The following is a 24,754-nucleotide window of genomic DNA, read 5'->3' as shown; positions in this document are numbered from 1 at the left end:
GAGACGCCTCTCTAGCTCTAAAACCACCCACTCCAACTGCCCTATCACCGCATCCTTCCGCCGGGGGATGCCCCAAGTGTAGTTGCGGCAGCTGCACGCACCTTCTCCACATCCCACCACCGCTTCACCAAGGGAAAGGCACACCGCTGTCCCTGCCAGAACTCCCAGAAGGATACCACGAAGTCCACGTTCTCCAGAAATCTGTTATTAAAATGCCAATAGTCTGGCCCCAGCCTCCCCAAACTGAGAGAGGCTGTCACGGTCACCAAATGGTGATCCAAGAACGGGGCCAGCCAGATGCCGGAGGTGTAGGCTCATGCCAGATGGAAATGCAAAATGTAAATGCAGGCCAACTAGAAGTGGTGCAACCGATCCCCATCCACCCGGACATAAGTAAAGGTAACATAGTCGTCCAGGTGGTGGTCGTGCCAGACGTCCACCAGGGAGTGGTGATCCATGATCTCCCTGAGGACACCCGTGGCTGCCTGGGATGTCTCAACTCCTGAGCGGTCCCAGTCTTCGAGGGTGGTGTTGAAGTCCCCACCCAGGACCAGGCACTCGTGAGGATCCAGAGTGCCGAGGAAGGCCAACGCCTGCCGATAGAAACACACTCATTCCGGGCCCGCGTTCGGGGCGTAAACATTGACCAGGTTTAATATCAGCCCCTCCACGCAGGCCCGGACGTGCAACAGGCAACGCGGCACGACCTCAGCTACCCCCAGCACCTCGGGCTGTAGCTCAGGGGAGAACAGGGTGGCCACCCCAGCCAAACAGGCACCGAGGTGGCTAAAGTAAACCTCATCCCCCCCACTCCAGCCACCAGCTAGCCTCGACAGCTGGAGCCATGTGGGTCTCCTGCAGGAAGATCACAGAGTACCTCCCCTCCCGAAGCAAGGAGAGCACCTGGCTCTTGCAGAGACCCACACTACAGCCCCTAGTGTTCAGCATAGCAAAGATGGTGTCCTTCATAGGGAGGACTGGGGCAAATCCTCATGGGCAGGGGGATCAACGGCCTCCAGCGGGCCCTGCAACAACCCATGTTTGACCCAAAGGTCATCAGGGAGTCGTGGAACTTACGGGCCTGCCGGTAGGCCGCTCCCCTCCCCCAAAAGGCCCTTCATGGCCTGGAGGATGCGGTGGAAGTCCCCCCAGCACTGGAGAGTGAGCTGCTCTTTACCCTTTGAGCCACAGTTCTTCTCTCAGCACAGAGGGGGACACGGCAGCCAACCCGCTGGCATCCTCTGGTGAGGCCCCAAAAGATCTTCACGGCCTGCAGGGATGGGCAAGCATGGAGCAGAACCCCGGCACGGTTGCATCAGGAAGCCCGTCCCCATCCCCGACACAGGAGGGGGCAGTGGAGGGAATAGTGCAGCCCCCATGATGTTGGGAAGAGGGGACGTGAAAACCACCCCCCGAGAATTGTCCGTAGACAGAGGAAACGAGACAACCTTGGGGGCGGCAATAACATGGGAGGTGGTGGGGAAGGGGGCAAGCGACTCATTGGGAACGGAAATAGGATCGGGGTAGAGACGAGAACGGAAGGGGCAGGAGCAGGGACAAGGGCTAATATTGGGATCGGGGCAGGAAAGGGGTTGGGAGCAGGGGCAGGAACAGGAGCGGGGACACTGATGGGTTCATGGTCCCCAGCAGCCGGGCTATCTGGGTGCAGCTCCTTTCAGCCAGGATTGGGGACAACGGGATGGGGGTTAGAGATGGGCCTTCACTGACGCCGGGCACGGGAGCAGTGAGAAACATGTCACCCACAGCCACAGCGTCAGGCACTATGGAAACTTCAGTGGGGCCCCCCTCCGGAGGAGGGGCCAACCGCTCCATCTGGGTGCTAGAGGGCACACCCACAGGCTCAGGGCCTGACTGCTTGGGGGCTCTGCAGCCTCAGGTGAGGTGCCATCCGTGGCCAGGCAAATAGGGAGAGCCGGGGCATCCCCAGGACCAGATCAGGGGTTACAGCTGGAAGTGAGGGACAGGGAGAAGAAGGAGGTGGTGGAACTGAGCCGCCGCCTAGATCAAGGCCCGCTGGCGGGGGTGGGGGTCGTCTTCCCCCTGGGTGACCAGAGTCAGACCCAGGGCCTCAATCTCCTCGAATATGGAAGTAAATTCAGTCCCCACAGCCCCAGAATCCTCCCCGTCAGGAGCCGGGGCAGTAATAGCCCCGATATCGACAGCGGCAGGGGTCACAGATGGCAAAGGGGCCGGAAAACTCCTACAGAGGCCTCCTTGGAAGGGGACTCAACAAGGGGGGCGGTGGCATCTCCATCTGCTGCCATAGCTGGCATCTCCTGCTTGGCTCTATCCAGGGGCGCAGCAGAAGATGCAACAGCGTCAGCCCCCCGCAGCATCTTTCGGGGGGGCCTCCTCTCCCTCTTCGTCGGAGGGGAGGGATTGAGCCTGTGATTTACAAGCGCCACGCTTCCCCCGGATGAGCACCCAGCCTTCCGAGGTGGAGGGACGGTCAGCAGGGGCAGGACTGGGGGCAAGAGCGATCATTTTGGGACTCGGGACGGCAAGGGCAGGTCAACGGGAGGAAGGGAAACCTCCCCCTGGGGCGGGCTCTCTCCTTCAGCCGGCACAGGTCTTGCTGCCCTCTCCTCCATGGAAGGAGGGGCAGTGGCAGCCGGGCTGCCAGGATCGCCAACAATGACAGGGCCGGCGCCATCCTGGGTCTCGGATGCTCCTCCGGGCCTGGCCAGGGGGCAGTCCCTCTGGACGTGCCCCATCGCCTGGCAGAGAAAGCACCGGGCCTCCCCTGTTGAATAATGAGTCCGGTAACGGACCTCCTGATAGGGCACCAAGACCCCTTGAGCACCACTCCACCACGCGTCGCCGGCAGCACTTGAATCTGCACCTGCTGACGGAAGGACAGAACGTGGCGAAGAGCGGGGTCCTTGCAGCCCTGCAGGAGGGCTGATGATGGGTTTCCCCAGGGTGGAGAGGGCAGGCAACAGGGCAACATCGGGCAGGAAGGGTGGGACGGAGGTCAATACCACCCGTACACCCAAGTCCTCCACAGGTTCTAGAGGAACAAACACGCCCCCCACCGCCATGCCCTTCTCTGCGGCCTCCTGAGTGGCAGCCTCCAACACTAGGAAGAACACAACCTTACCATACATCTTGGAGGCTGCCACAACGGCCCTGGGCCCCACCACCCTCGTCAACGGACGCCGTGCCTCCTGGTCAGAGAGGGGAAGAGGCCCCGGCTGCCAGGAATAGTACCGAGGCAGCAGTCGGGGCAGAGAGCGTGGCGGCATATGGGGGGGCGGCAGCCACCTGGGCATACACTCTGGGGGCTAGGGATGGAGCGCCTCCAGAGCTGTTGGAGGGAATGGCTGGGGAGGAAGGGGCCGTGGCAGATGGTGGGGCTGCCCTCCCTGCCGTGGTCCCGACAACAGGAGGTTGTGTTTTCCGGGCAGGAGCCTTGCCCTTTTTATTCCCCTGGCCCTTTTTGCTGGTGGAAGGGGCAGCCATGGCAGCGGCGGAGTCTGGGCTAGTGGTGGCCGAGAGGGTAGCCGCTGGGGCGGGCAAGGGCGGTGGCAATTGGGAAACTATAGGAGCAGTAGGGGCAGGAGCAGGAGCAGGAACAGGAACGGGGTGGGGCCAGGGGCAGGGTCCTCCTCCATAGTGGAAAGAGGCAGGAGGAGGCCCTAAATTTGGGGTGGAACAATGGACAACCACTCCTCCGCACAAGACGACAGGCAGGGAGGAGGGTCCAGCAAACACGGTATTGGGAATAGGGAAGATGGGACAGGGCCAACCACTCCTCCCTCCTAGACTGTATGCAGGAAGGAGGGTACCAGCGTGGGGGGGATTGTAAGGGGGCACCGGTGGAAGGGAAGAAGCAACCACTCCTCCCTGCTAGGCTGCAGGCAGGAGAGGAAGGTGTTAACAGCAGGAGAACATAGGGACAACAAAAGAGAGGGGGACAATCACAGGTGCAGGGTGGGGCACTGGCTGCTCCACCCGCACTCAGACAGGGAAGGACTACAATTGCATAAGGGGAGGTGCAGTGATCAGGGTAAACAACTTAAAGAGGAGGGGGCGGGCATAAGTGCTCCGAAAGGGGACATGGTCATACCAAACTGCTGGTTGGACGGGGCAGGAGTCAGGGGGAACAGCGAACAAGTGAGGACAGGGTGAGTAGAGCACAAGGGGGAGGGAACCAAACTCCTGGGGAAGGGCAGGACAGGCAAAGTAACAAACCTGCAAGAGTTGGGGCAGGGCAGGCACACTAACAAACCCAGGAATCTAGGATGGGGCCAGGGTGGGACAGGCAAACAACCAGGGAAAAATGTTCCAGGGAGCTATGGTAGGAAGAGAGGGGGGAAAAAAACTGGGCTGGGGGGGGTAACAGGGAGGCCCCCCCATCCAATGCAACTGAGGGAGGGGGGGCCAAGTCCCAAAAAAAAAAAAAAGAGGGGGGAGCACTTGTGGGGCTCATGCCTGTCCTTGATCACTGCTGGAAACAGTCCCAGATGTTAGTGGGCAAAGAAGCAAGCAGCCCCATCAAGGGGCAAGCAGCAGATGTTGATGGTCAACTGGGTTGGTGGAGGGGGCGGTGGCAAAAAGGGGTGGTGGTGGTGGCAGCAAAGATGTGGTGGAGGGCAGCAGGACTGGGGGAGGGCTCCATACCTCTCCCTGGCCCCCCACAGCAACAAAAGGCTACCACCACCCCAAGAGCACAGCTGTTCAAGTCACTCAATCCAATAACCAACCCCCTCCACAAATTGCTCACAGCAGTCTTCCTCCTCCTCCTCCTCCTCAACAAGGCAGCAAGGAGCAGCAGAAGCAGCAAGCAGACAGCGGCCAGCCAGGTGAGGACCCAGGTAGAAGAGGTAACAATGGTGGTGGGGTCCTCACATCTCCTCCCTCCAGAGGGGTGGGGATGGGGGAGCAGGCCAGCAAGCCCCCCCTCCCCATAGTAGCAGCTCCCAGAATGGGTCTCAGCCAGTAGTGGCCCTCCAGGAGGCAGAGAGCTCCAGCCAGTAGCAATAGCCCAGGGAGGGAAGCTCCAAACACCAGCAGTAGCAGCCCAGGAAGGGAGAGAGCTCCAGCCACCAGAACAGCCTAAGTAGACTGATCTCTTCCTCCTGTAGCAGGATAGTCACCCACTCCTATCTGGAGGGGTTTAAAACAGCCCTGGGAGAGGGCTGTGGCTGGGAGCAAGCAGTTCCCAGGCTAAATGGGGGAAGCAGGCTCAGCTGTGGCCACGCCCCAATCAGGGTTCAGCTGGCCTTTATAAGAGGGCAGTGGGCCAAGAACAGATAGTCTTCTCTAGTTGGGCATAGAGATAGGCCTGGCTGTGGCTACTGGGGAGCATACTAGAGTACCTGAGATAGAGCAGGTCTGGGGAAAGGCCAAGGGAGCTGGAGTGTTCCAGTCTGGAAACCCCCCCAGGCTGCAGGCTTAGTGTAAGGCTAGATAGGTACTGGGGTTGCAGGGGGCAGCCCAAAGTCAGGCAGAGGCAGCAGGTCCAAACCCCCCTTGCCTGTGACGATTGGCTTATACGCTGCAGTCTGCCCTAGTGTGTGAGAGCTCAATGGTGACTGGGAGTAGCCAAAGACTGAGGCAAGGTGGGGAGAGTGGGTGGGCATTCCCCAGGGAGGGGAGACCCAGTGACTGTGAGGATACTGCCAGGGGGCAGCAACCTTGGTAAAAAGGGGCACCAGGGTCCAGGAGGGACCTGGAGCCAGCGGGACACTGGCCTGCAGAGGGCACTCTGGAGGCTGGAATGCTAATTCCCTAGAAGACCAGCAAGAGATGCTGCAGGGGTGAGTGTCACACTTTCCTTTTAAAAAGATACTTTACCATGTATGTATGAAGTTTACCTCAGCATTACATAGGTATGCTTGCATGGCTGAGGAATAAAAATCTACTTATGGAAACTGACTCTTTATTATTCTCCAAAATATGGTGACAGATACTGTCATTCACAGATAATAGCAATAGGTGCATTTGCCTTGTTACAGTAGTGCACACAGCAATCATTACAGGGTTCATAGCATGGTGCCAAAAAACAATGCCAGGCTCAACACATTACAGCAACACACATTACTATGACTCTGTGTTTAAACACTCCTTCAAAACCTCCCTGAGCCAAATAGGTCCCCACTGAGCCTCTCTTATAGCCCTGATATCTGTCTATTTAAATTCAGCAGGCAGCTATGACTATGGGGATATTATCCTCCCTGAGGTTTAACCTCCTGAGACAGCACCAGTGACCCTTCAAACAGTCAAAGGCACACTCAGCGGTCATTCTGTACCTGCTGAGCCTGTTGTTGAAGTACTCCTTACTGATGTCAAAATGGCTGGGCATGAGCCACGCGAGCATGGGGTAGGCTGGGTCTCCCAGGATCGCTATTGGCATTTCCACATCCCCAATGGTAATCCTCTGGTTTGGAAAGAAAGTCCCTGCTTGCAGCTTCCTGTATAGACCTGTGTTCCTAAAGAAGAGTGTGTCATGCACCTTCCCTGACCAGCCTATATTGATGTCAGTGAAATGACCCTGGTGATCCCCAAGTGCTTGCAATACCATAGAAAAGTAGTTCTTTCTGTTGATGTACTCTGGGGCAAAGTGATTTCAGGCCAAAATAGGAATATGTGTGCCATCTATCGCCCCACCACAGTTAGGGAACCCCATTGCTGAAAAACCATCCACTATTTCATGCACATTGCCCAGAGTCCTAGTCCTTCTTAGTAAGAGGCAATTAATGGCCCTGCACACTTGCATCACAGCAACCCTCACGGTGGATTTCCCGACTCCAAACTGGTTTGCGACTGATCGGTAGCAGTCGGGCATTGTCAGTTTCTACATAGCAATTGCCACTCACTTCTCCACCATGAATGCATATCTCATTTTAGTGTCTCTACACTGAAGGACTGGGGCAAGTTCCGCATACAGTTCCAGGAAGTGGCCTTGAGCATCTTAAAGTTCTGCAACCACTGCCCAGACCTGTATAATGATACAACCCCACCATTCAGTGCTTGTTTCTTGAGCCCAGAACCAACAGTCCACAGTGTGCAGCCACTCTGTGAATCCCAACAGCAATCTTGAATAGTTTCTTTCAAGGGCACACAGCAAGGCAGGCACCAAGGCATCATCATCAGAGTCACAGCTCATTAAATACTACAAGATCAGGTGCTTTGTGTTCATAACGCTCATAACAATACTGGAGAGCAGTCCAGGACCCATACTTTCTGACAAAGATGGCAGGCACGCAGGTTACAGGGGCTGTTTAAAAGTGGCATGAAACATAGTAGGATGCACATTGAATGACAGGATGGAGAAAACTACATAATGTGACGCTGAACCTGACTCCAGGAGGCATTTCACAACCTTCCCAAAATACCCTTCAGTAGATGGTAGCGAGTTGGATAGCTACCCATGGTGCACTGCTCTCTGTGTTGATACAAGAGCTGCTACTGTGAATGCACTCCACTGACAAAAGAAGCGCAGTGTGGACATGCAACAGCAGTTTTATTACAGCAGTAGCTGAACGTCGACATAAGTTAAGTCAACTTAACTTTGTAGTGTAGACAAGGCTTCCATCTCTAGCTGTTACAGCTTCAAAGAAAAGCTCAAAAATGTAAACATAGTGTAAATGATGCTGGGATGAGTCTGTAGAGAGCCTGGAATAATAGCACTAATAGGTGTTAATTATCCCATTCATCTGAGTAACGTGTTAACTCAGATACTCAGTGATGACATTTTAAACACCAACATTGTTAAGTGTCAGAGTAGCAGCCCTGTTAGTCTGTATTCGCAAAAAGAAAAGGAGTACCTGTGGCACCTTAGAGACTAACAAATGTATTTGAGCATAAGCTTTCGTGAGCTACAGCTCACTTCATCGGATGCTCAAATACATTTGTTAGTCTCTAAGGTGCCACAAATACTCCTTTTCTTTTTGCAACATTGTTAACTACTTTCTCATAAGAGAGTGAAAGGGAGGAACACAGATCCAGAGTTTACAGTGTGATGTCTCAAGTTTCTGACTTTTTTTCTCCAATCCCAGAGCCTAGATCATATTGAAGCCTAATACTGAAGCCCAACCAACAGGTAGTCAAACTTAAGTAGCTCAGTGGAGCACACATGATCATACTTTTAACATACTTTGTACAATGTACAGAGAGTGGCATATTATTTTGTCAATTCACATGGACTCAGCTTATTTTGTGGGTGGAGAGATGAAGCATGTCACCATCGATGTCACTCCACTGCTGTTGCACCAGGGCAAATCATTATTGTGTAGATACACTGCATCAGTGGAAAAAGTGATTTCCACTGGTATAGCTTACCCTGATTTGGTAAACTGTGCTGGTACAAGTCACTTTTTACACTGCTGCAGCACATCCACAGTGATAGTTTGCACCAGTGCAGCAACATCTGTGCTTATATCTCCACTGCAGACAAATGTTAAATATCTTCATTAAATTAGTTCCCCAGATTTCTCAACTTGTTTTGTATTTGTATTTGTGTGTGTGTAGGGGTTTTGTGCTGGGAGAGCAGCTGAGCCTGATTAGGGGGTGGGGCTTTGTGCTGAGAGAGCAGCTGAGCCCTGCCTAGGGGGCGGGGCTTCTGACTAGGGGCCCTATAAAGGTAGCCAGCCAGTCAGGCAGCGGCACAGGAGCTAGCAAACAGAGCTCTAAACAGGGGAGTTTGAGTGGGAGTTCTGTTGGAGGAGAAGGTAGTTGTACTTGGTTTTGTATTTTTAGTATTTGTATTTGTGTGTGTGTAGGGGTTTTGTGCTGGGAGAGCAGCTGAGCCTGATTAGGGGGTGGGGCTTTGTGCTGGGAGAGCAGCTGAGCCCTGCCTAGGGGGCGGGGCTTCTGACTAGGGGCCCTATAAAGGTAGCCAGCCAGTCAGGCAGCAGCACAGACAGCTGCAGCGGCACAGGAGCTAGCAAACAGAGCTCTAAACAGGGGAGTTTGAGTGGGAGTTTGCAAGGGGAGTTTGTATTGTGGTGCTTGTTTGGGGTTTGCTTTTGCTGGGGGGGGGGGGGTCTTTTTGGTGTGGCTTGTGTTTCCCAGATTAACAGGATTTAGGTGGGAAGGAGATGACAGATACAGAGGCAGCTGTGGGAGTGACTCCTGTAGTGAAAGACACATTGAGGATAACTGGATGTGGAAGCTGTGGTATGTACATGATCCTGGAGGGGGGAACCGGTAAGAGTTTTTTCTGCATGAAATGCTGTCTGATAGAGCTGATGGAGGAAAAGATCCGAGGTTTGGAGATGCAGGTGGAAAGTCTGGTTGAGTTTAGGAAGGGGTTTGAGCAGATGATGGAGCAAAGACATGAGGTATCTGAAGGGAAAAGCTCAGACTCACAGATGGAAGCAGGGCTGGGGAATTTTGAGGAGAGACTGGGTGAGGAAAGTGGTCAGTGGAAACATGTGACTCAAAGAACCAGGCAGAGAAAAAGATGGGCTAGTGAAGGAGAAATACAGCGTAGGAACAGGTTTGCAGAGTTGGAAAATGAAGAAGGGGCTCAGCAGGTACTTGTTGAAGGTGGAACGGTAAGGAAGAAGAGAAGAGAGGCTAGTCCTATAGGAAAAGGGAAAGAGTCAAGGGAGACTACACCAAATATGAGCCCCAGGAGGATACAGGATGGGTTGAAGAAGATTGTAAGGGAACATAGGAATGGAAAGAACTTGCAGCCAGAGGGAACAGGGGAGAGACTGGAGAATAGCACTGTCACCAGGAAAAGGCAGGTCTATGTGATCGGGGACTCTTTATTGAGAAGAATAGACAGGCCTGTAACTAGAGCTGATCCTGAGAATAGAAGGGTGTGCTGTCTTCTGGGTGCTAAGATACGGGAGGTAGACCTGAGGTTGAAAAGGATCCTCAAGGGAGCGGGAAAGAATCCCCTAATTATCCTTCATGTGGGAACAAATGATACAGCCAGATTCTCGCTGGAAAGTATCAAGGGAGACTATGCTAGGCTGGGGAAGAGGCTTAAGGAAATTGAGGCTCAGGTGATCTTTAGCGGGATCCTTCCTGTTCCTACAGAAGGGCAACAAAGGTCTGACAAGATTATGACTGTCAACAGATGGCTTAGGCAGTGGTGCTATAAGGAGGGCTTTGGGATGTATGGCCACTGGGAGGCATTCACGGACAGAGGTCAGTTCTCTCGGGATGGACTTCATCTGAGTAGGGAAGGAAATAGACTTCTAGGATCGAGGCTGGCACAACTGATAAAGAGAGCTTTAAACTAGGAATTGGGGGGAGATGGATGGGAGATGTCCAGAAAATCTCCACGCCAGATTTTAGCATTGAGAGGGAAGAAGATGAAGTAAGAAAGGATACAGTCGTGGGTAGGAGAATGTATATAAGGAGCGAGGGCGGTGTGGATACTAGTCTAATAGGTTATACTGGCTGTAGAATGACTGTGCCTAATAGGGTACAAAATGTGAGCGAGGCCAAACAGCAAAAATTAAGATGTTTGTACACCAATGCGAGGAGTCTAGGTAACAAAATGGAGGAACTAGAGCTACTGGTGCAGGAAGTGAAACCAGATATTATAGGGATAACAGAAACATGGTGGAATAGTAGTCATGACTGGACGACAGGTATTGAAGGGTATGTGCTGTTTAGGAAAGACAGAAACAAAGGTAAAGGGGGTGGAGTAGCATTGTATATCAATGATGAGTTAGAATGTAAAGAAATAAGAAGCGATGCAATGGATAAGACCATCTGGGCAAAAATTACATTGGGGAAGAACACTAGTAAAGCCTCTCCTATGATAGTGCTTGCGGTGTGCTATAGACCTCCGGGATCTAATTTGGATATGGATAGAGCCCTTTTTAATGTCTTTAATCAAGTAAATACTAATGGAAACTGCGTGATCATGGGAGACTTTAACTTCCCAGATATAGACTGGAAGACCAGTGCTAGTAATAATAATAGGGCTCAGATTTTCCTAGATGCGATAGCTGATAGATTCCTTCATCAAGTAGTTGCTGAACCGACTAGAGGGGATGCCATTTTAGATTTAATTTTGGTGAGTAGCGAGGACCTCATAGAAGAAATGGTTGTAGGGGACAATCTTGGCTCAAGTGATCATGAGCTAATTCAGTTCAAACTAAATGGAAGGATTAACAAAAATAAATCTGCAACTAGGGTTTTTGATTTCAAAAGGGCTGACTTTCAAAAATTAAGGAAATTAGTTAGGGAAGTGGATTGGACTGAAGAACTCATGGATCTAAAGGTAGAGGAGGCCTGGGATTACTTTAAATCAAAACTGCAGAAGCTATCGGAAGCCTGTATCCCAAGAAAGGGGAAAAAATTCATAGGAAGGAGTTGTTGAGCAAGCATCTTAGAGAGGTGATTATGAAGAAGCAGAAAGCATACAGGGAGTGGAAGATGGGAGGGATCAGCAAGGAAAGCTACCTAATTGAGGTCAGAAGATGTAGGGATAAAGTGAGAGAGGCTAAAAGTCGAGTAGAGTTGGACCTTGCAAAGGGAATTAAAACCAATAGTAAAAGGTTCTATAGCCATATAAATAAGAAGAAAACTAAGAAGGAAGAAGTGGGGCCGCTTAACACTGAGGATGGAGTGGAGGTTAAAGATAATCTAGGCATGGCCCAATATCTAAACAAATACTTTGCCTCAGTCTTTAATAAGGCTAAAGAGGATCTTGGGGATAATGGTAGCATGACAAATGGGAAGGAGGATATAGAGGTAGATATTACCATATCAGAGGTAGAAGCGAAACTGAAACAGCTTAATGGGACTAAATCGGGGGGCCCAGATAATCTTCATCCAAGAATATTAAAGGAATTGGCACCTGAAATTGCAAGCCCATTAGCAAGAATTTTTAATGAATCTGTAAACTCAGGAGTTGTACTGAATGATTGGAGAATTGCTAATATAGTTCCTATTTTTAAGAAAGGAAAAAAAAGTGATCCAGGTAACTACAGGCCAGTTAGTTTGACATCTGTAGTATGCAAGGTCCTGGAAAAAATTTTGAAGGAAAAATTAGTTAAGGACATTGAAGTCAATGGTAAATGGGACAAAATACAACATGGTTTTACAAAAGGTAGATCGTGCCAAACCAATCTAATCTCCTTTTTTGAAAAAGTAACAGATTTTTTAGATAAAGGAAATGCAGTGGATCTAATTTACCTAGATTTCAGTAAGGCATTTGATACCGTGCCACATGGGGAATTATTAGTTAAATTGGAGAAGATGGGGATCAATATGAACATCAGAAGGTGGATAAGGAATTGGTTAAAGGGGAGACTGCAACGGGTCCTACTGAAAGGCGAACTGTCAGGTTGGAGGGAGGTTACCAGTGGAGTTCCTCAGGGATCGGTTTTGGGACCAATCTTATTTAATCTTTTTGTTACTGACCTTGGCACAAAAAGTGGGAGTGTGCTAATAAAGTTTGCAGATGATACAAAGCTGGGAGGTATTGCCAATTCGGAGAAGGATCGGGATATTATACAGGAGGATCTGGATGACCTTGTAAACTGGAGTAATAGTAATAGGATGAAATTTAATAGTGAGAAGTGTAAGGTTATGCATTTAGGGATTAATAACAAGAATTTTAGTTATAAGTTGGGGACGCATCAATTAGAAGTAACGGAAGAGGAGAAGGACCTTGGAGTATTGGTTGATCATAGGATGACTATGAGCTGCCAATGTGATATGGCTGTGAAAAAAGCTAATGCGGTTTTGGGATGCATCAGGAGAGGCATTTCCAGTAGGGATAAGGAGGTTTTAGTACCGTTATACAAGGCACTGGTGAGACCTCACCTGGAATACTGTGTGCAGTTCTGGTCTCCCATGTTTAAAAAGGATGAATTCAAACTGGAGCAGGTACAGAGAAGGGCTACTAGGATGATCCGAGGAATGGAAAACTTGTCTTATGAAAGGAGACTTAAGGAGCTTGGCTTGTTTAGCCTAACTAAAAGAAGGTTGAGGGGAGATATGATTGCTCTCTATAAATATATCAGAGAGATAAATATAGGAGAGGGAGAGGAATTATTTAAGCTCAGCACCTATGTGGACACAAGAACAAATGGGTATAAACTGGCCACCAGGAAGTTTAGACTTGAAATCAGACGAAGGTTTTTAACCATCAGGGGAGTGAAGTTTTGGAATAACCTTCCAAGGGAAGAAGTGGGGGCAAAAGATCTATCTGGTTTTAAGATTCTACTCGATAAGTTTATGGAGGAGATGGTATGATGAGATAATGGGATTTTGGTAAGTAATTGATCTTTAAATATTCAGGGTAAATAGGCCAAATCCCCTGAGATGGGATATTAGATGGATGGGATCTGATTTACTATAGAAAACTCTTTCCTGGGTATCTGGCTGGTGAATCTTGCCCATGTGCTCAGGGTTTGGCTGATTGCCATGTTTGGGGTCGGGAGGGAGTTTTCCTCCAGGGCAGATTGGAGAGGCCCTGGAGGTTTTTTTGCCTTCCTTTGTAGCATGGGGCATGGTTGACTGGAGGGAGGCTTCTCTGCTCCCTCGAAGTTTTGAACCATGATTTGAGGACTTCAATAGCTCAGACATGGGTGAGGTTTTTCATAGGAGTGGGTGGGTGACATTCTGTGGCCTGCGCTGTGCAGGAGGTCGGACTAGATGATCAGAGTGGTCCCTTCTGACCTTAGTATCTATGAATCTATGAAACTAGGCATGACCCAAATAAGTAAACTGTGCATATTTCCAAGCAAAGTGAGACCCTACATTGTGTGGCATTTCTCTGTTGGTTAGTAACACAATCATGTTGGAATGTCATATCCAATCAATTCCAAAAATTCAGAGAATATTCTATCCATCCATGGGCACAACCCCATTAATTTTGGTGCAAATCAGAACACCAAAAAAGCCTGATTCAGAGGAAAATTAGGGTCCCCAGACTGCTTGGTGCTAAGGAGGAGAAAGTTACCTGCCATCACCTACTGCTGCCTATACATATCAAAGGCAGAAGCTTAATTTTCTGCATGGGGAAACTGTAGCCTGGATTCTAACAGAAATAAGAGAAGCAGGCAATGGGGGGAATACAAGGAGCCACTTCAATGGCAGAGGGGGATATGAGGGGGACACAACCTCTGGCACAAGGGAGGAAGTAGCAGGAGTAATAGAAGGGCATAGAAAGGTGACACACAGGGAGTTTGGGGGAGAGAGAGAATGGAGGAATACAAGGAGCCCCTAGTGCGTGCAATGAGCTCAGCCTACAGAACCTAGGAAGTGCACAACCTTCAAGTGTGTACACATGTTGCTTCACAGATTAAAGCACAGGAGACATAAAACACCTGTGACCAGACAGAAATTTAACTAGTAGTTTCTACCCCTTCTTCCCTTTATTTCCCTCTCTTCAGTTTGAAGGGGGCAGGATAATGTAAAATCAGTGGGCCAAATTTGGACATTAGTACTATTGACCTTTGATTTGTAATTCCAGGAACCCAGTGAGCCGAGAATCCAGTCAGAATTTCTACTGTCTTGCGGTTTCCTGGAGATCAGCAGTTTCTATTTAGTTACTGTTACTGCATATCAGTAAAAATATTTTGCTTATCAAAAATCTATTGCTAAAAACAAAGCAAGGAAAATACAGATGAGAAAAGCAGACGTTATTCTAACCATTGAAGCACTGGGTTTCATAGGCGCCTGGTCTGGAAGCATTGGATACAAGAGCCAAAGTCATCTACCACTAGCACTATGGGATGAAGTGCAAGAAACGTCGACACGAAGCCAAACTTTGCGCCTGCCCCCACTAGGGTGACCAGACAGCAACTGTGAAAAATCGGGACATGGGGTGGCGGGTAATAGGCACCTCTATAAGACAAAGGCCCAAATATCGGGACTGTCCCTATAAAATCGGGACATCTGGTCACCCTAGCCCCCACCCTCCATGAACCAAATCAAAATCCTGGCTCCAATCTAACCCCAAACCTTGCCCAGGTCCAGCTATGAACTCTGCACTTCGCCCAGGCACGCAGGCTGTGTCACCGCCTCGCCTGTCTCCACCCCCGCCTCTGATCCTACTACTCCAGCAGCCGGGGGCTTTCTCCCACCCGCCAGCATGGCCCACCTGCTAGCCCAGCGGGCGACTACGTTAGTCAGACTGTGGCGGCGGGATCCCCATCCGGCCGCCAGAGAGACCCCAGCCCCTTACGGCTCATAGACGGGCCCCTTCTACAGAACGGCCCCTGCTCCCGGACGAACCCCCGTCCCCACCCGCAGAGGGCCGGGGGCCCTTATGACCCTGACCGGGGAATACCCCAGGCTCTGCCTCCGGGCGCCCTCTACTGTCAGGTGACTGGGGAGGGGGCGGAAACCGGGGGCTGGGCTCGGGCTCTTCCTCTCACAACCGAAGCGGGTTGTGCTCAGCCGCCAGCTCCTCCCTATCCAGCCGCCGGGGGCTCGGGCCTGGCTGCTCCAGCCGGGCAGCGGCGAGAGCCTCGGGGAAGCGGAGCCGCCCTCCGCCGCCCCTGTACCTGCTGGGTGCTGAAGTCCCAACCCAAGTAGCAGGGAGCTCCGGAGGCGGCCATGCTGCTGCAGCAGCACCGGGCTGGGGGCGGGCGGCCCCGGGACTTCCAGTAAGGCCAGGCGAAGAGGCTGCAGGAACCGGCAGCCAACCTCCCGCGGCCCGGCCCCTCAGCGCGCGCGTGGGTGGGGGGGGAGGGGGGACTGGCCGAACAGCCCGCGCAGAGCCCGGCCCCTCCGCCCGTCACGCTCCACAGGCGGCGGCGGCGGCGGCGGGGGGGGGGGGGGGGGCGGAACTGTCCGAACGACAGTTGCGGGGCGGGACCTGCCCTAACGACCCCTCAGCATTTGGCACTGACGGGGGGATGGGACGGGAACTGCCCTAACAGCCCCTCAGCATGCGACATTGACGGGGGGGGAGGGGGACGACTTGCCTTAACGACCCCTCAGCATGTGTGACACTGATGGGGGGAACTGCCCTAATGCACCCTCAGCATGTGACACTGATGGGGGGGGAGACCTGCCTTAATGACCCCTCAGCATGTGTGACACTGATGAGGGGAACTGTCCTAACAGTCCCTCAGCATGCGACATTGATGGGGGGGGGGAGACTTGCCTTAACGACCCCTCAGCATGTGTGACATTGATGGGGGGGGAGACTTGCCTTAACGACCCCTCAGCATATGTGACACTGATGGGGGGAACTGCCCTAATGCACCCTCAGCATGTGACCCCTCAGGAGGGAGACCTGCCTTAATGACCCCTCAGCATGTGTGACACTGATGGGGGGAACTGCCCTAATGCACCCTCAGCATGTGACACTGATGGGGGGGAGACCTGCCTTAATGACCCCTCAGCATGTGTGACACTGATGAGGGGAACTGTCCTAACAGTCCCTCAGCATGCGACATTGATGGGGGGGGGAGACTTGCCTTAACGACCCCTCAGCATGTGTGACATTGATGGGGGGGGGAGACTTGCCTTAACGACCCCTCAGCATATGTGACACTGATGGGGGGAACTGCCCTAATGCACCCTCAGCATGCGACCCCTCAGGAGGGAGACCTGCCTTAATGACCCCTCAGCATGTGTGACATTGATGGGGGGAACTGTCCTAACAGTCCCTCAGCATGTGACATTGACGGGGGGGGGAGGGGGACGACTTGTCTTAATAACCCCTCAGCATGTGTGACGCTGATGGGGGAACTGTCCGAACAGCCCCTCAGCATGTGACATTGACGGGGGGGGGCGGGGAGGACTTGCCTTAATGACCCCTCAGATTGTGTGACACTGTGAGGGACTGCCCTAATGCACCGTCAGCATGTGACATTGATGCAGGTGGGGGGGGGGGAGAACAGCTGAGATAAAGGGAAAGAAAATTTACACTAAAAATTTTCAGTTTTAAAATTCTAAAGCTGTGATCCTGCAATCAAAACTGCATCTAAGCAGAGTTACCGTGTAGTGATTGGGTCTCTGCACAGATACAGAGGTCTCATATACAACACAGGTAGGGACATTTTTTTAAAAAAAGCATTAATTTTAACAATAATTATACAGTGTTGCCAACACTTTTGATTTTGTCATTACTTGGAATAAACAGTATTTTCTTAAAGCCCCATCTCAGTAAGTAAAATGATCTCAGTTAGCATAGAATCTGAAAAAAGAAAAGGAGGACTTGTGGCACCTTAGAGACTAACAAATTTATTTGAGCATAAGCTTTCGTGAGCTATAGCTCACTTCATCGGATGCATGCAATGGAAAATAAAGTGGGGAGATTTATATACACAGAGAACATGAAACAATGGGTGTTACCATACACACTGTAATGAGAGTGATCAGGTAAGGTGAGCTATTACCAGCAGGAGCGGGGGAAACCTTTTGCAGTGATGATCAAGGTGGGACATTTCCAGCAGTTGACAAGAACATCTGAGGAACAGCGGGGGGGGGGGGGGAGGCATGGGGAAATAGTTTTACTTTGTGTAATGACACATCCACTCCCAGTCTTTATTCAAGCCTAAGTTAATTGCATCCAGTTTGCAAATTAATTCCAATTCAGCAGTCTCTCCTTGGAGTCTGTTTTTGAAGTTTTTTTGTTGAAGAATTGCCACTTTTAGGTCTGTAATCGAGTGACCAAAGAGATTGAAGTGTTCTCCGACTGGTTTTTGAATGTTATAATTCTTGACATCTGATTTGTGTCCATTTATTCTTTTACTTACAGACTGCCAGTTTGGCCAATGTACATGGCAGAGGGGCATTGCTGGCACATGCTGGCATATATCACATTGGTAGATGTGCAGGTGAACAAGCCTCTGATAGTGTGGCTGATGTGATTAGGCCCTATGATGGTGTCCCCTGAATAGATATGTGGACACAGTTGGCAATGGGCTTTGTTGCAAGGATAGGTTCCTGGGTTAGTGGTTCTGTTGTGTGGTGTGTGGTTGCTGATGAGTATTTGCTTCAGAATCTGAGTTATCATTTTTAAGTAACTTTGAAGCCCTCATGATTGCAGAAAAGAGCTTGAAAACCTGAACCCTAAATACTCAATGCCCAGAAGATTAAAAAAACCTCAAATTTAATTTAAAAAAATCTCATGACTTTTATTCAATCTAGTGATTTCTGGAGACCTGATGCATGGTTTATTTAATGCCTTGGGTTGACAGTACAGTTATTAAAATCTCAACTAAATGCACCAAAAAATCTTTAAACAAAAGAGAATAACATTTAAAAGCTACCTGAAATTGTACCTAAAATGAGGGATCCTCTCTCCAGATGAATGAGAGACTTGGCAACCTATGCCTTAGGACCTGATTCTGCAAACTTTTATTTGCATAGTCCTGGGAAGTTAGGAGTTAAATACCTTTGAGGATCTGGGTCATAGTGTTTACTACCTGCAGAAGTCCCACTGAAGTGAATGGGACTATCACAGTTTAAAGAGACTGCACCTGTACTTCCCTTGCACAGTCCAGCAAGGGCACTCATTCTAGGCTTCAGGCTTCTCCTCAGTCACCTTTCTTGAGTGGAGACCTACATGTCATTCCCTCCTGACTGGGGCATGTTCAGGCTGTACAGTCCCCTGACTACACTGTGATATCCCCAGCAGGCAACAAGCTGCCTAAGCAGGCCTGCTTCACTTCTCTCCACAGAGATGGTACACAGTGTAATTGCCACAGTTAACAGCCGTGTTAGTCTGTATTCGCAAAAAGAAAAGGAGTACTTGTGGCACCTTAGAGACTAACAAATTTATTTGAGCATAAGCTTTCGTGAGCTACAGCTCATTTCATCAGATGCATTTTTTTTGTAGACACTTGTTCACTTGGAACTGAAATAAGATATTCAGCTAATCCTATATAGGCCACAAAGTACCCATCACCTGGTAACGACTTCCAGGCATTACTAAACTAGTCTCTGTACTGGACATGTACAGGTGAAAGATTTCATATCCATTACTAATTCTGCTAGGTTTCCGGTATAGGGTGGTGTTTATGTGATCATCACTTATTTGCAACATAGTGTCCAGGAAGTGGATCTCTTGTGTGGACTGGTCCAGGCTGAGGTTGATGGTGGGGTGGAAACTGTTGAAATCCAGGTGGAATTCTTCAAGGGCCTCCTTCCCATGGGTCCATATTATGAAGATGTCATCAATGTAGCGCAAATAGAGGAGGGGCGCTAGGGGACAAAAAAAGAGGAAGTGTTCTAAGTCAGTCATAAAAATGTTAGCATACTGTGGGGCCATGCGGGTACCCAGAGCAGTGCCACTGACTTGAAAGTATAAGTGGTCCCCAAATCTGAAATGGTTGTGAGTGAGGACAAAGTCACAAAGCTCAGCCACCAGGTGTGCCATGGCCTAATCAGGCATACTGTTCTTGACAGCTTGTAGTCCATCCTCGTGCAATATTGGTATGAAGAGGTTCTACATCCATGGTGGCGAAGGGTGGTGTTTTCAGGAAGATCACCAATGCATTGTAGTTTCCTCAGAAAGTCGGTGGTGTCTCGAAGATAGCTTGGAGTGCTGGGAGTGTAGGGTCTGAGGAGAGAGTCCAAATAGCCAGATAATCCTGCTGTAAGATTGCCGATGCCTGAGATGACGGGGCGTCCAGAGTTTCCAGGTTTATGGATCTTGGGTAGCAGATAGAATACCCCTGGTCGAGGCTCTGGGGGCGGTGTCCATGTAGATATTATGAATGATTGATTGGCGATCCCTCGATTCAAGGATGATCTCTACCACGGATTTACATATGGGTGTGGAGTTGACTCAGGAGTCAGACCCTGGAACTGCACATCCACCCGTACATGGGTGCCAGGTTTATATAATTTTTGGTGGTGCTCAGAATGGGTCCAAGCAGAGCCATCTGTCCATAGGACGGACCGGGGCAACCGCCCCAGGACCCGCACTTTGGTGGGCCCCATGCTTCATGGGACGTAGGGTCTAGGCAGAGCCATCCCGTCCATAGGACAGACCAGGGCAACCACCCTGGGCCCCACACTTTGGGGGGCCCCATGCTTCAGGGGACATGGGGTCCAGGCAGAGCCATCCTGTCCATAGGATGGACCGGGGCATCCAGCGGTTTCAGGGGGGCGCAGGGCCCAGGGTAGCCTGAGAGATTTTGCCTGAGAGGTTAGCAGGGGGCCTGGTGCCGGCAGCAGCAAGCGACCTGGGCCCAGCCCGCCCCACTCTGGTTCGCCCCACCCTGCCGGCTCCCAGCATCATTTGGGGGAGGGGGCAGAAGCCGGAAAGAGGCAGTGGCGGGGCCTTGGGAGAAGAGGTGGAATGGGGGCAGGGAGGGGGCAAAGCAGGGGTAGGCTGGGGACGGGTTGCTGGGGCGCCCGCTAACCCCTCAGGCCCCCCTTGACACCCCTCCCCTGCCCAGAGCCACAAGCCCCACCTGCCTCAAGCTTACCTCCCCCCATCCGGAGGAGCCCTGGGCCAGCCAAAGGCCCAAGTCTCTGCCCAGAGGAGCCCCAGGCTGGCCGAAGCCACGCCATGCCTCCCCTCCCCTCCCCAGACCCAACCCACCCAGGGGAAACGTGTCTGTTAGAAGACCCTTTTGATATGCCCCATGCAGGTTCCGGGGCAACTGAGGAGGTTGTATGTGCCTCCTCAGCCACCTTTGAACCTTCATGGGGCATAATAAAGCAAAAACTTCGCCGCCAAACCCTGCAACCGAGTGTCCAGCGGCCATACCGGGGGAGGCAGAGCCTCCCCTGGCCTATTATACCTGCTACTCATGCTTGTAACTCTTTCTGCCAGGTGGAGTCGGCAGTGACTAGGGTCGGGTTCAGTATCTAGGGATTCCTTTTTAACAATACAACACAGAACCAACTCATGGCCCCACCCAGTAACCTGGGAAAATTACACACCACCAACTGGGTGCCTCTAAGAGGCAATACTTCCCTTCTCGCAAGCATTGAGTCTGTACGTAGAAAAGAATCTTTTAATAAAAAGAGGAAAGTAACCCAGCTTTAATGTGAGAAACACAACAAGCATGATCATAAGTAAGGCTGTGTGTCTGTCACGGAAGTCATGGATTCCTTGATTTTCCATGACTTCTACAGAGGCCAGTGCTGGCTCAGGGGCCCTGACTCTGCCACCCCTCCCCACACACACACCAGCAGGGGTCCCAGGATGCATGCCACCACACCCCCAGCACAGGTTTCGGGCCATCCCGCAGCTCACCTGTGGTCTCCCGTCCCAAGTTTTAGTTAGGGGTATATAGTAAAAGTCACGGAGAGGTCACGGGCTGTGAATTTTTGTCTCACTACTGCCCGTGACCTGTCCATGAATTCTACTAAAAATACCCGTGACTAAAACATAGCTTTATTCATAAGCATAAGATCATGAGCAAAGCACCCGCCTCAGAGTGCGCTGGGCAGTCTTTTGTTTCACGTTCTCCCCTTTTGCAGGGGCTACTTAGGCACCTGAAAACTAGGTGTTTTTTTCAGATAATTTAACAATTACCTGATAGGAATACTGTATCTAATTCCTATATAAAAAAAGAATTAAAAAAATATTAGACCCACTCAGCTCTAATACTAATATATTCACATCTTGTGTCAAGTCACTTAAGGTACACTGGTTAGGTTTAAAATTTTAATGTATATTCTTAGTTTGTTACTAACTCTTGAATATAGCAATTGAAACAATTGTAGAAAAATCTAGAATATTTTCTATCACTTTTTTTGCAGTTCACCAAGCGTGGAATAGATCATTTAACTTTGGAAGCAAGGGCAAGGGCAAGGCCCTGTGAGTTTATACTGTTCCTGCCTGGGGCTCTAGGGATGTTACCTCACTACAAACAATAGACTAGAAACTGACCTTAAACAGGAGTGAAACTGACACTTTCAAGTTACTTTCATAGTATTGCGAATCCCAAATGTTCAAAAATCATGAATCAGGCTCACCAAAATCATGAGATTTAAAGCCAATCATGAGATTAAGTAAAAATAATAGATTTGGTGTTCTTTTTATTTGCCGTCTGCTTGTTGAGCCTCTAGGGTGCACTGTGGTTACATTTCAAAGCTTCTTCTACAGCTACAAGGGCTAGAAACTTCATTTTTCTTTAAAAATGAAGGCTGAAATCATCACATATCCACTTGACTCCAGGAGCTGGGGCTTTAAGGAAAACAATAATTATCATAAGACTCATGACAAAATAATGAGAGTTGGCAACACTACTTTTGCTTCTATTTAAAGGCTGGTTACTTTCCAGAAGGCTCTTAAGCACAATACCACAGTGATTAAGTTGCAGTTCTCACAGGCGAATATTTAAAACCAAACACCAAGAAAATTCCACATTTTAAAATTGAGGAAAAAATTGAGACTTTGAGGTATATCGGGGCGCTGCAGGTAGGAAAGGAAAATAAACAGGCACAGGAGCTCTGGGCAGCTCTTCCTCTTGAAAAAAAGTTGGAGGGTCAAATCGTCCAGTCCTTAATCCAGTAAAATTTCTATTACCATCAGCACCTCCACTCATAGATATTAACGTGTTCAATAACTACATACTTCATACTTAAATATCTGAGCCATCTTATCTAGGGCTACACATTTTATACACATTGGCTTAGGGACTACAGTTACTGGCATATTCTGAACAGTGCTGAGCACATAGATGGTGCCCAGTGTATAATACAAATAATGACAATAATCGTTGACTTTATGGACTCTGTGGATGCAGTTTCTGTTCTTTGTTCTGGAATTGGCCTAGATACAGCTGAAACCCTAAGAATTTGAGACATAGACACATTCGATACTTATATGACACTTCCTGATTCTTTCCTTTTCTGAACTCAGGAAAAAAAATGACAAAATGAAATGGTTTTCCATTAAAATGTAAAATTTCACAGCAGCCATTGCTCTACAAACAGCATGGGGCAGAACCTGCCACCCCTGGGGAGTTAAGTGATCTCTTCTCATCTGACTCTCATTCTCCATGCTTACTGACCTCTGAGCTGCTTTTCATGCTGTCAACCATGACATTCATCCCAACCTCCTGGGACTGTTTGGAGTCTCAAAGAACTAGCCGCCTAGGTTTCATTCCTATGTATCAGAGTCCTCTTTTTTTGCAGCATGCAGCAGAGAGATAGGCTGTTCTGCTAGATAGGGAGCTATGTCTGAAAGGTCTGGGTTTTACTCCACCCTCGCATGGACTTCCTTTATAGCCTCAGGCCAGTGCCTTAAGGACAGGGTTACAAAACCTTTTAGGCACCTAAAGATGCAGCTAGGTATCTAGTGGGGTTTACAAAGCACCTAACCTTCTTGGCACTTTTGAAAATCCTACTAGGTGCCTAAATACCTTTGAAAATCTGGCCTTTAGTCTGTGTGCCTCAGTGCCCCATCTGTACACTGGGGATAACATCACTGCTTTACTTCAGAGGAGCTGTGAAGAAAACTAGGTTAGACCTTGTGAGGCGCTCAGATACTACAGTGATGGGATCTTGTAAGTATCACAGGTAGAGTGGGAACTTTTCTATACCACTACTACCCCTTCCTTTGATTTTGGCCCCTTCTTTTCACCTACACCCCCAAATCTCTCCCTTTTCTGAATGTAACCTTGGCTCTGAGGGCTTGGCTGTATTTTCTTCTGAGTCCCCTACGTTATCTCTAAAACAATCCCTCCTCCTTACCCCTGCCCAGGAATTCCTATTTTAGAGGCTAGACTTTCAGATCCTTAACTTAATCACCAGGTCCTTTCTTATCTTAATTCCATCGTTGCCTCTGTTTGTAACAAACATTACTGATCTCCCTGCCCCAGGGGGACACATCCTCTGCAGAACTTTACATTTCACCATTAATGCCTTGCTGCAGCTAAGAACTCCGACATGGGGGCTTGCACACCTCCTGTATGAAACTTCAGGGGGGGGACTACAGGCCCCCCCCAATGGCACCCCTTTCCTTGTTTTTTCTTCTGCGGTGAGACGTTCAACAACAAAAGTTCCTTTAACATGCTTGTCCATCCCTCTCTCCCTCCACCTCACCCCACTCACAAATGTTGTCTTTGGTCAGTGAAGACCCGGAGTTCAGAGGTACAGTCATGTGAGTTCACCTCCCACCAGGGGTGGGGTGGGGGATGTAAGGCACCTTGGTCGCTCCACTATCCGGCTGCTTGCTCCACCAGCCATTTGGCAGCTTGCTTTGTTTGCTCCATTTACTGCTCTGCCTGTTACCCCTAAAATCAGACTCAAGACTCCCCGCACAAGTTGGAGCCTGCCTATATCAGTAATTTGTCTGTTTTTGGTAGATGAAAGGGGGTGGCCCACCCTAGAAGAAGTGATAGGATTTTACCAGGGAGTTTCCCTCCAACCTATGGAGAACTCCCCAGAACAGATTCATTATGTTAACCCCTGGGAGGACATGGATACAGCCCTCCGCTCAAAGGATTGACACTCAGGAAGCAATTCTTTGAAATCAAAAATAACTTTTATTTAACACAACATGTCCTAATACAGTAAATCTAAAGTATATATTTAGAACAAAAAATAAGTTCTTACAGTTTATAAGACACATAAGATAACAAACTACTCGCAGATACACGTTAAAGTATTTCACATGACGATTGATATTATATGACTAGAAAGGCTTTTCAGTGGTTACATTCTATATGCAATGGCCAGTCACATATAGAATGCTGGCAACAAGTTACTTATTTGAAACATTTAAAAACATAATACAAACATACACAGATATCCAACTTTATTATCTCAAACGCACCCATTCATTCAATTCATTATCAAAATCACTGTGCTTACTTTTCCCTAGTTGTCTTTTCCTCTGAAAAGGTCCTTCTGTTTTATTTATATTCTGCTGTCCATTGTT

General features: G+C 49.6%; 1 protein-coding gene across 7 annotated transcripts in view; it reads right to left on the bottom strand.

Moving 5' to 3' along the window:
* The window catches only part of XYLB (xylulokinase), a 168,445-nt gene extending 152,776 nt beyond the window's left edge, over window positions 1-15,669 (bottom strand). For 2 of the 7 annotated variants that reach the window (XM_043509698.1, XM_043509699.1), the window contains exon 1: window positions 15,456-15,657. In XM_043509698.1, coding sequence (XP_043365633.1) covers window positions 15,456-15,509 — 54 coding nt within the window. In that variant the 5' untranslated portion in view covers window positions 15,510-15,657. Of the gene's footprint in view, window positions 1-4,747; window positions 5,105-15,455 lie in introns of those variants that run through there. The other 5 variants (XM_038392483.2, XM_043509696.1, XM_043509697.1 and 2 more) reach the window with 5 other exon arrangements.
* Between the last annotated feature and the right edge of the window lie 9,085 nt (window positions 15,670-24,754).

The sequence above is a fragment of the Dermochelys coriacea genome, chromosome 2, assembly GCF_009764565.3.
Source record: "Dermochelys coriacea isolate rDerCor1 chromosome 2, rDerCor1.pri.v4, whole genome shotgun sequence".
NCBI lineage: Eukaryota > Metazoa > Chordata > Testudines > Dermochelyidae > Dermochelys > Dermochelys coriacea.
The sequence above is the reverse complement of the archived record's forward strand: the minus strand, read 5'-3'. Positions and strand labels throughout refer to the sequence as shown.